Consider the following 12,060-nt stretch of genomic DNA (forward strand, 5'->3'; position numbering starts at 1 on the left):
ACATCAACCACAAAGTACACTTGTCCAATACAATCGCTAGACCTAAAAATAAATGAGTCACTGAATGAATTACAAAAAAAAAAAAAAAATGATGATTGCCCTGCAGTTCCAAGAATACGTGGAAAACTGGCTTCTTTGCAAGAATGACAAGAGACTCTAATTACCTCTGATGCTACTTAAACATTTTAGGGAAATATCTGTAAGGGAAGAGGATACTCAATTCACTACCAGGTACAGCCAGAGCAGTTAGCTAAAAGCTTGACATTTCCTTGAAGACTCAAGATTTATCGTTTAAAAAGCCATGCAAATTTTGTGCTCTACTCTACAATATATCTTTGGGAGTTTTAAGGTAAAACTGAGGTTTTAAGTCACATTACTAACCAGGTCAGATTCTGAAAAACGCAGCCTTACAAATACAAATCCACAGATGGATCTTGATGTCCACATATTTACCAAGTTCCCCAGGTGATTTTCTTTATCAGAGAGATCTAATCCCAGAAATGAATTCTCAAAATGTGCTGCTAGTGCTGCTACAGTCATCGAATGTCACTGTGGCTTCTTTGAAGGGACAGGAGGAGGGAGGCAGGCTGGTCCAGTTGAACCTGAGATATCTAAATGATACTACATATGATTTCTACAGGACAATTACAGTAAACACTATTGAGATGGGCTGAGTTGGCAGGGCTCCCATTTCAAATTCACATAGTACATTCAGAAGTTCCCATACATCATTTCAGATTTCAATCCTAAAATATTTAGCATTAACCACCTATTCATACACCTCATTTAGAACTTATCTCCTAAGCATGTTCTCCTTGTAACTGAATGTTTTATTTAAATATTTTGGATGTACTTATTGAAGATAATTTATATATTTTGACCAAATTAGTGTTGAATATTTAAAAGCCTAGAAATTAGTGTCATAGAAAACTGGGCTTAAATTCCACTTCAGTCATAAGCTGTTCCATCTTGGACATCAAATTTAACCTCCCTGAATTTCAATGACTTTGGCTGTAAGGTAAGAGTGTAAAAAGAGAACATAACTTAACTGATTTTTATGAGTATTAAATAAGAAAATAGCCTATATCAATTGTTCAATAAAGGTTATGTAGCACTTATAATATATAAAAAACTAATGACCTAACTTATTTCATTATCCTTTTTGGAGGAAGTAAACATAAGATTAAAAGAAGTACTATATTGTAATTGATAAAAAAAATCACTTGTAGACCCTTTTACAAATTGTAAGGGTTTTATCATACTGAAGACTAGCGAATGCTTTTGCTATTTTGGTAGAAATCACGCTGGCATTAATTTTTATCTGGGAATTCAGATTATTCTGAAATATTTTATGTTTAATTTTTTTTTAATTATCACACTGAAAGGTCGATTTAACTGGTGACTCAGGTGGTTCACAATTTACTTTATTGTTAACACAGATGTCTCTCATTTCTCCCTCTTTGCCCACCTTCACCCCCAAGTCTCACCTCGGCCTTCACCACACTATTGTCTGTGTCCATCCTTGAGATAGATATGTAAAATTTTAAAAGAGATGTATTACATATCACTATTTCACAGACTCATATGAAATTGAATCCCCTGAAATATCACATCTAATAAGGATAGAAACCAGGTGTAATATGGACATTAAATTTCTCTATGACATACTATAAAAAGTTTTTGTATATGTATGTTAATCTGTATGTGTATATAGGTGTATGAATTTGGGATGAGAATATTGCAGAAATTGTTCAAGTGGCAGAACAAACATGGACTCTCAAATTAGATATGAGTTTAAATCCTGGCCCTCTCACTTACACTTGACATATTATTTAACCTCTTTGGGACTGTGTCCTCATATGAAAAATGGGGAAAATAATTCCTTTTGGGTTGTTCTAAAAATCAGTTATATAAGCAAAATATCTGAGGTATAAAAATTTTCCATAAATGTTGCTACTAATTTAATTAGAATTCTACATGCACCATCAAAGTATTTTCATTTCTTACTTAAATGCTTTAAAGAGAATGTTTCCACTATGCATTTATCCAAATTTGTTCTTATGTTTTTCACTTGGGAGACATCTTTTCATGAATTCTGTAAGTTAAATGTAGCAGTCGCTCTTCATCCTTTCAAAGGAAATTTAAATATAATATTTATAAAAGACCCCTGGACAAGGACAATGGTGGGAAGGATTGAATGTGGGAGAGGTGGGCAGGGCAGGGAGAGTAATGGGAGAAAAAGGAGGACAAGTGTAACTGAACATTAAAAAATAAAAAAAAGATTTTACAGACTTTTGCATAAATTGGAGGCACTTACAATTTTATATATTCTATAAAATTTTTCCTTGATAATGTCCATTAATTAAAATTTAATATTCTAAGTTCCACTGTTTCTATTTTTAATTCTTCTGACCTTCCCATTTTAAAAAAGTCATTATTTTGTAAATATAACATAAGGCATAATTTATTTATTATTCAACTTACTGAAGAGTACAGTTTAATTTCATTTCGACCAGAACTAGAAAACTGCCAAATATCCAAGTTTACGTTGTCTCTAGTCTAAGTCTTAGTGATTTTATAAAATGACAACAAGCCCCATATAAGCTGCCCCAGTCAGGGTAATCATAGAAAGTTTTGTCTATACTGAGAATCTCCTAAGATGAAAACAGAAACTCTTAGTAATTACTCTGAAACAACAGAGATACACCAAGTATTGCTCTAGGCATCTGTGATGTGTGGTCCCATACCTTTGGTTCTTAAAACTAACGGCCCAGCCATCACCAATATTTACCTGAACTTCTGGTCTCTGCTCTCTGTATAGTAAAATTTTACATATACTATACTACGCTAAAAGTATTAAAGTATACTATGTTTATTTTTATATAGTAAATGTTAACTTACCTCAAAGTTTTTTTCATTATCTCACTCTTGGGAAAAAATTCATTATTTCATATTCAGCTATGAATAAATTTCACTCTTTTCTAAAGAATGATAATAAGGTGTCAGGTAAGTCTTTGCTTCTATTTCACTTAACGGATAATTCTTACAATTCCCTTTTTAAGCCAGGGGAGATTTCTGCCATCATATTGGCAATTTGCATGCTTGTTTCTGCCACAGGCCATTGCTCTTCTCAATTTTCTTTAGTTTATGAACTGCTCTGCTTAGTTAAATATTATTACTTGCTCCATACTGCCTCAGGGTCACCATTCATTACTGGAAAAGAACCTAAAGTTTTACTAGTAATGTTATTGTGGACATAGCTAAGATTCCCTTCTATCTGTTTTAAAAGAAATCAGCTCCATTTGAGAGCACAACTGTGTGTTTTGAGTTCTTTCTGTATTCATCCTGTTTGCCTAACAGATTAAACATAATTATCAATTCCAAAGGTCAGCCGTAAAACCCAGGATTTACAGACCTCTGAACAGACACTTCTCCACCTGAAAACTCTCTCAATACTTTAGTATAGTGCATGCAAATCAATAAAGCAGAAACTGGAACGATTGTTAAAGGACAACAATGAAGGGAAATGCGGTCATAATGCCAAAGGCAACACTGACTGCTGTACAAAGAACCAATATACTGTAGCTTAACTTCTGATTCAGCAACGTTTATGAGAAATTTCTAGTTAATAAGCAACAAAAGGAAACAAAAAAGTTGAAAATTTAATTGGGATTTTTATGCATTTCATTTTGACTTTAGACATTCTTTGAGTCTTTTAAATAATAGGTAAATTAATGTCTGGGATGGAAATAATTGTAAAATACTATCAACAGTTTTTCTGCTTATGAGTGGGACTCAAAACAGCTTCTACGGAACTGAAAATTAAAAGAAAAATTGTATAAATCATTGGTCCTTGAAATAGACCATCAAACTAATGAAAATATTTTATGAGCAACATTACCACTATGTGGCTAGTTATGCATTTTCTCAAATAATAAACTAAGAACACATAAAGAGAAGGCAAAATATATGTGTATGTACATATTTCTATTGAGCAGATCTTACAAATAAAAGAGAAAATGTAGACATTCGTTCATAACTGCTGTCTCGATTAACTGAAAACTCTGCCACCATTTGTGAAATTTTTCAAAGTGAACTCCATTTTTAGGATAAAAGATGAACTGAAGCTAATAGTCAGAATACAAAAGATAATACAAAGACAATAACTATCTTTTAATATTTTTTCAAAGATATTTATTTCTTCATACAGAGTATAGTATGGAGATGGTAAAGAGTACTTAACTGATGTTATTCAAGGACTGTGAGTTCAGAAGTTACTCAGGTATGCCTTCCCAATTGGTATTATATTTTATGTGTCAAAGTGTAGCTTGCCAGCATGATACCTGATCTTCTAGCAATATTAACAAGTTTTAGAATTCTCACATTCTGACTTGTTTTTCAATGAACTGGTTACTTTAAACCAGCCCCCTGAACTCACGGCTGCTCTAACACAGTTGCTTTCTTATCCAGAAGCTTTCTCTGTTTTCCACCTCTGTGTCTATTATCTCCCGCCCACACAACATCTTTTTCCATCTTTGTATTCATTCATGGAACAATCTAGACATATTCTACAACCTACACACTCTTAAAAAATACTGCCTACTTGTTTTGTTCATGCATCTGTCTCTTCCGTCACCCACACAATGAACTCCTTTACCATTTCCTTTAAATTTCCTACCCTGTGTTTGTACCAATCTATTGCTTTTTTCTAATTTCAATATTGCTTTTCAATGTTTTAATCATTTCTTCTTTTTTTTCCTTTAGCAACTTGTATTTCTTTCTATTTTTTATTTTTTCTTCTTCTTCATCAACCATGTCTTCAATAAATAGCTACCAAGTACTTATTCTATGCTAGGATACTAGGCACTGGCAGTTAGAAAATGAATATTCTCCACTTTTTGCTATATGTGTCCTTAATGACCTCACAGTGTAATGAAGAAAATAGAAAAAAAAATGCTATGAGTACCAGTATGTTAGTTCTGGCAAGATGGACTACATTAAATTCTGTTTGTTCCACTACCAACAACTAGAGCTGTTGGATAAATGATAACTTTTAAAAATTTCAGGCTCACAAGAAAGAGAAACACATTCCAAATGTCAAAACATAACAAGGAATTAAAAACTGGAGAGAGGAAAGGACATGAATTGGCAAAATGGTCTTATGAATAGGAGCTAATATCCAGTATCTGGGAGTTTGGGTTTTACTGGCATATGAGGCGGAAGATAGGGGTCTGAGACTATGTAAGTCTGGAAACTGGAAATGTAGCCTCATATATAAAACCAGGTTATAATTTAGATGAGTTACAGAGAGTGATATTGATGAAAATATAAACAGATCTATCAAGCAGTAGCAACCATAGTTACAGATCCAAACATAGACAGGGAATTCATCAATGAGAAAGGTAGCATCAAATTCAGTGGGTAATAGCACACAATAAATAGTAGTAAGACAATTAACTATATTAAGAAAATTGAATTTCTATTCTATACTAAAACATTTCCAAACAGTTTAATAAGGTATATTTAACATATAATAAACTGTATATACAGAGTGGGGCAAAAGTAGGTTAACAGTTGAGTACACAAAACAGTTTATTCTTGTATTGTTATTTATTAACTATTGTATAATTTTCCATATGAATAACTATAAACCTAGTTTTGTCACACTCTGTATTAAAATATACAATTTAATAAACTTTGAAATATGTACAGAACCATAGTCAAGATAACAAACATACTGACCAATCCCAAAGATTCCCTTGCGTTCCTTGGTTATCTATTTCTCTACCTCAACGCTTTTCCCCAAGCAACCACTGATTTCCTTTCTATCATTATTGAAAGGACTGCATTTTCTAAAATTTTATATAAATGGACTAACAGAATGTATAATCTTTTTATCTTTTTATTTTTTAATGATTTTTCTTTCTTCATTTTTTCCTTTTTCTGAATCTTTTTAAAAATATATTTTATTGATTATGCTATTACAGTTATCCTACTTTTTCTCTCTTTGCTCCCTTCTCTCTGGTACCTCCCTTCCTTCCAGCATACCCTGCTCCTAGTTTATGCTCATGGATCATGCATGTAAGTTCTTTGGCTTCTCCATTTCTTACACTATTCTTAACCTCTCTGTCTATATTGTACCTACCAATTATGCTTCTTAATCCCTGAAACTTTTCCCCCATTCTCTTCATTCCTCCTCCTACCTGATAACTGTTCCTGTTCTGGTTGTTTGCTTAGGTTGCTTTTTTAGATTCAGCTGTTGATAGTTGTGAGTTTGTTGTCTTTTTAATGTTCATAGCTTTGATATTCTTCTTTTTCTTAAGTAAATCCCTTTAAAATTTCATGTAATACTGGCTTGGTGATGATGAATTCCTTCAGATTTACTTTTTCTGGGAAGTACTTTATCTGTCCTTCCATCTAAATGAGAGTTTTGATGAATAGAGTAATCTAAGTTGTTAAGTCCTTCCTTTCTATCACATTGACTACTTCTTGACAGTCCCTTCTTGCCTGCAAAGTTTCTTATGAGAAATCAGCTGATTGTCTTACAGGAACTCCTTTGTAGGTAACTCTCTGCTTTTCTCTTGCTATTTTTAAGATTCTCTTTAGCTGTTGGCATTTTAATTATGATGTCTTGGTGTGTTCCTCTTTGGGTTGAACTTGTTTGGGACTCTCTGTACTTTCTGGACTTGTATGTCTATTTCCTTGGCCAAATTAGGGAAGTTTTCTTTCATTATTTTTTCAAATAAGTTTTCTGTCTCTTCCTCTTCTTCTGGAATACCTATTTAGGTGTTGGTACATTTGGAAATATCCCAGAGGGTCGTTATACTATCCTCATTTTTTAAATTTCTTTTTTATTCTTGCTGTTCTGGTTGAATGTTTATTTCTTCCTTATGTTCCAAATCATTGATTTGAATCCTGGCTTCCTCCCCTCCACTGATGGTTCCCTGTAGTTTTTTTCTTTATTTTACTTAGTGTAACCTTCATTTCTTCCTTTATGTTGTTTCTGTACTCAATTAGTTCTTTGAGCATCCTGATCACCAGTATTTTGAACTTCGCATCTGATATGTTGGTTATCTCCATTTTGTTTAGTTCTTTTTCTGCAGTTTTGTTCTGTTCTTCCATTTAGACCGCATTTCTTTGTCTCCTCAACTTGGCAGCCTCCCTGTGTTTGTTTTTGTGTATTAGGTAGAACTGCTTTGACTCCTTTAGTATCATGACCTATTGTAGAAAAATTGTAAATTCTGTGGGGTGGAGCTCAGGTAATAACCAGGGAAGGGCAACCTGCTTCACTACTTTATGGCTCTGTGAGGGGGGTGCTGGTTCAGAGAGAAGACAATGTCACTGCTTGGCTTTTGGAGGTTTGCCTGGCACTCACCTCATTTTTCGTCACTTCACCCACTTCCCATATGGGACCAGTGTCCTTCCAGCTGATGCTCTGGTGTTGAAGCCCAGAGTGGGTGGGTTTGTATATATTCTAAGTCCATGGCAGCCTCTTTAAATGGAGTCTCCTTAAAATCCAATAGTTTCTTCCACTTCCTCAACCACCACTGTTTTTTACAGATAGAAGTTATGGGGATTTATCTTCCCAGAGCTAGAACCCTGGGATGTGCAGTCTAGCCTGGGGTGAGGATCACTCACTCCCAAGGTATCCCTCCTGATTTTTATCCACCACACGTGAATGTGGGACTAGTCATTCTGCCACCACCACCTCTCTGTGCCACAGTGTCTCCACATCTCTCGGCCCTTCTCTATGACTCTACCCCTCCTACCTGTCTGGATGAATGTTGCATCTTTAAATCCTTAGTTGCCCGACTTCCATACAGTTTGATGTTTTTGGTGCTATTTGTTTTGAGATCTATCATATTTTGCCATGTATAATGTGCACTTTTTTGCCCAAATTTTTGAAGGAAAAATAAGGATGTGCATTATACATGGGTAGTACTAATTCCCATGTATGGTATGAATTATACCACATAATACCATACAAGGGAATTAGTACTAAATCATATCATACATAGGAATTAGTACTAAAAAGTGGGTTCACATTATACATGGTAAAATAGTGGTAAAATACAGTTGCTGTAATTCTTTCTGTGGTTGCAGGAAGAGGCAAAACGTGTCTACCTGCATCTCCAACTTGACCGGAAGTCTCTGAATATATAATCTTTTTCATCTGGCTTCATTCACTCAGCAAACTTACTTTGAGATTCATTGAAGATATTATTTATAACAATATCTCATACATAACGATATCTCATACTACTGATTGCCAAATAGTATTCACTATGTAGATATACCACAATTTGTTTATTCATTTCCCAGATGATGAAAATAGCAGTGTGGGCTATTACAAATAAAGTCACTATGTGTACATCTTTGCATGGGCACATGTTTTAATTTCTCTTGGTTAGACACCTGGAATAGAATGAATGGGATATGGTAGGTGCCCGTTCAACTTTTAAGAAATTGTCCAATTCATTTTGAAGTAGTTATACCACTTGCCATTGTCACTTTATTTTACTCTGATGATGTTATGGTAGCACACTCTCCATTCTGTCACAGAGGAAAATTCTAAATACATACTTCAAATTTGCTTAATCTACTTTGCCAAGTGGTTATATCGTTTTCAGTATGGCTTGTCTTGAATACTTGTCTTGAACACTTGTCTTTAAAAACTGGACAAAATAATTTTGAAGTAGAGAATAGAGAACAGAGAGTACATAAATAACTTTTTTAAAATTTAGATACAGAGGTTTTTCTCATGAGAATTGCAAAAACATCCTTGTTAATCACCTAGGTTAAAATGCAGTTAGTAGATAAACTTACCCTGGTTTTGTGTCATTTACTACACAGTGATAGGTAAATGTTCCAAACATCTGAACTCCTAAAATTCCATAAAGAAGCAGAAAGAAAAGTAGGAAAATTGAAACACTCCATATTTGTTCTCCCGATCGTCTAGGAGAAAAAGTAGATAAAACAGTTAAACAAACAAACAAAAAAAGAGTCACAAACTTTCCCTTTTAACTCATGTGAAAGCAGTGCTTACTTTAAAATATTTGTAATTCTGGTCCTTGGTAGTTCAAATCGGAAATAAATTCGGAATGCTCGGATCATAATTAGTGGCCTTGGGATCCGTAACATGCCCCAAGGCGACATTTGATCAACTATATCAGCAATTTCAAATACCTGTAAATTTAAAGATGAGTAAACAAGTTTAGACTTTCTGTAGCATGGTTTGTAGTCAGGGCATATACAGAAAGCATCAGGAGCTACATCCTGCCCCCTGAACTTTGTCTTATATTATTTTCTACTTAAATCAATTGTCTTTTGAGGACATTTTGAAGCTATAGCTCTCTTAAGAGAAACAAATACATAAACTAATGAAAGTTCCATTAATCTTGTTCATTTCCAATTCTTAGTGCTAACTTGGAATATAGAAAAAGTGCGCAAAGTCTTCCTTACTAATCATGTTCTTGTGTGGAACTTTTTGAATATCTAGAAGATGAAGTAATGGAGACAGGGTTAGAGATATGAAAAAAATGTGAAAAAGAATTGTACCACTTACTTAAAGGCAAAGCAATAATTAGAAAATGTTTGTCAATCATATAATAGTTATTAAATGAAAAATGAATACATTACTATGCAAGATAAATTATACTGTTGCAGAGGTGAGCTTTATAAAAATAAAACCATCAATAAGCACTATGATAAGTGTGCAGAATTAACTGTGGATTTCTTTTATTATGAATGTTTTCATGAAGGATATAGCAACTTTACTTGAATTAAATGCAAAATTAAGACTGAATTCATGGGAATGAATTCTACCATTTTCCAACTAAATTCCTTCTTTAAATCTTTTTAATATGTGTTCTCCATTTCTCGTAGTAAAGCATTTTCTATTTGAAATATAGTATGTTTATGTTGGATAATATGTATACCAATGTATCTCTATATATTTCTAGCTATTTTTAGTGAAAATCCAGTCACATTAAAGACTAGAATTTTAATTTTTAAATTCAAATTTTTTATTCCACAAATACTGAAATCTCACCCCAAGTTCTTTCCTTTATTTCAATGAACATATTTTTATATCTGTTCAATAAAAATAATTTCCTATTATATTTATTTTCATTTCTGCTTGAGAAATAATTCACAAATGTGATTGAGAGTGATTAAAATGTTAGTTTTTTTATTAAACATTTAAAATAACATAATGTAGAAAAATACACAGTGACATTTGATATATATTCTTTAATAAATCTAGTTAGATTTTCAAAGCAAATTTAGGAAAGTCCCCCCTTGCAATTTAAAAGTTTTTAATTACCTGCAATACCAATGAAACCCAAAGGCAAAAGACCATAAATCCATCAAAAACACACCAACGATCTTTCACATAGGAACTATCCCCCTAAAAATAAATTGTAGATGGCATTATCAGGAAAAAGGAATAATTTCAAAAAATATCTGTAGAAGGAATAATCAAGTGTTAATACAGTAAAAGCTACCCACAGTTTTTTTTTTTATAATTGAACTTCCAAAAGAAATACTTTTAGCACTTAAAAAGCATTATATATAAGGAAAATAGTTTTTGTAAAACACAAGTTACTGAAGAAATTTGCATATAGAATTTTAAATGTATGCAAAGGAAAAACATCATTACTTTTTCTCTTAGCCACACAAATTCTACCACTTAATGAACCAAAGGCCATTCTACTCAATAGGCAGCTTGATCCTAAACCAGATATCTTACTGAAGAACCAAGAACACACAGTGGTCAATGTGAAGTAACTTACACCTGTGGGATCAACCACCATAAGTGGGACATTAACCAGAAGTTCACCTCAAGCTAAACTAAAAGTGAAGAAGAAGAAATTTGTCTTCATTTTCAAAGAAAAGATACATTGACTTTATCTTTCATTGGGATTATACATGTAAAACAAAGATAAATAAAATATACTTCTTTAATTTTTTTATCCTCACCCAAAGACATTTTTTTCATTGTTCTTAGAGAAGAAGAGAGAAAGAAAAACGCCAATGCAAAAGAATCAATTAGTTAGTTGCCTGATGAATGCAGAAGAACTGGGGATAACTGGGACCCAGGATCACATGTGCCCACACTGGGACCAGGGATTGAAGCCACAACATAGGTGTGTGCTCTGCCTGGTTATCACACCCACAACCTTTCAGTTATGGGACAAAGCTCCAACCAACCAACTGAGCCTCACTGACCAGGGCCTACTTCCCTTTTTATAGTAGTGAATCTACTTTGACATTAGAATGCATGTTATTTATAAAAAGATAATTTTAGAGAAACTTTCCTTTGTAATAACAAAACAGAAAACAATATGAAGTTAGAATTCAAAGCTTTAAATAGAAAGGCCTTTGCTTTCTTAGGACCACCCTATTAAGTCACAATTTCTGCAATAATCCATGAACCTCTATTCTGAATTAGGTCACATCTAATCAATACCACTGTGGTTGAACCCACATTTTACATAAAAATCAGACCATAATACCAAGATTTTTAATAAAATGGTAACATATATTGTAGGATATTTAGGAAAATAAATTTCAGAATCTTCCACTCTTAGTAACAATTTGATTAATCAAAGTTTCCTTGAGAAGTTTCCAGAAATATTTTGTTGTTTATAAAACTAATGGTATGATTAACCCCAAATGAAAGTTAACTAATCCAGATATGAAGTATAAACTCAATTTAATGAACAGTGGTTAAGCACCTACTTTACAGGAGAGGATGTATAACGACTAGTGAAACACATACACACTAATTTTGTTTAGAAAAATAGATATGCACACACCAGCTAATATAAAAGCAAAATAACTTATAATAAAGCCAAAAATATGGTGGGTTGGATAAGATTAATTCAATGGTAAGTTTAGAGAAAATTGCGTTTCCAAATGAATGCACAAATAATTTTTTCAGTGCCAAGAGAATCAACCAAATGCAATGTGTATTAAGAAGACACAAAAGAGATATGAGAGCAAACACTAAGGCTTGGGGTTTGGATAACTAGGAGGACAATGATCCTATTAAATTAG

The 12,060-nt window shown here is 33.1% G+C and overlaps 1 protein-coding gene across 3 annotated transcripts in view; it reads right to left on the reverse strand.

The window, feature by feature from the left end:
• NALCN (sodium leak channel, non-selective) overlaps window positions 1–12,060 on the reverse strand; it is a 407,611-nt gene that overhangs the window by 361,118 nt on the left and 34,433 nt on the right. For all 3 annotated transcript variants that reach the window (XM_054574357.1, XM_054574356.1, XM_054574358.1), the window contains exons 4-6: window positions 10,325–10,408; window positions 9,047–9,186; window positions 8,827–8,955 (exon numbers count right to left, since the gene is read on the reverse strand). In XM_054574357.1, the coding sequence (XP_054430332.1) occupies window positions 8,827–8,955; window positions 9,047–9,186; window positions 10,325–10,408 (353 nt within the window). The remainder of the gene's footprint in view (window positions 1–8,826; window positions 8,956–9,046; window positions 9,187–10,324; window positions 10,409–12,060) is intronic.

The sequence above is a fragment of the Pteronotus mesoamericanus genome, unplaced genomic scaffold, assembly GCF_021234165.1.
Source record: "Pteronotus mesoamericanus isolate MK-2021 breed Mesoamerican mustached bat unplaced genomic scaffold, CSHL_Meso_final contig_26, whole genome shotgun sequence".
Lineage (NCBI taxonomy): Eukaryota > Metazoa > Chordata > Mammalia > Chiroptera > Mormoopidae > Pteronotus > Pteronotus mesoamericanus.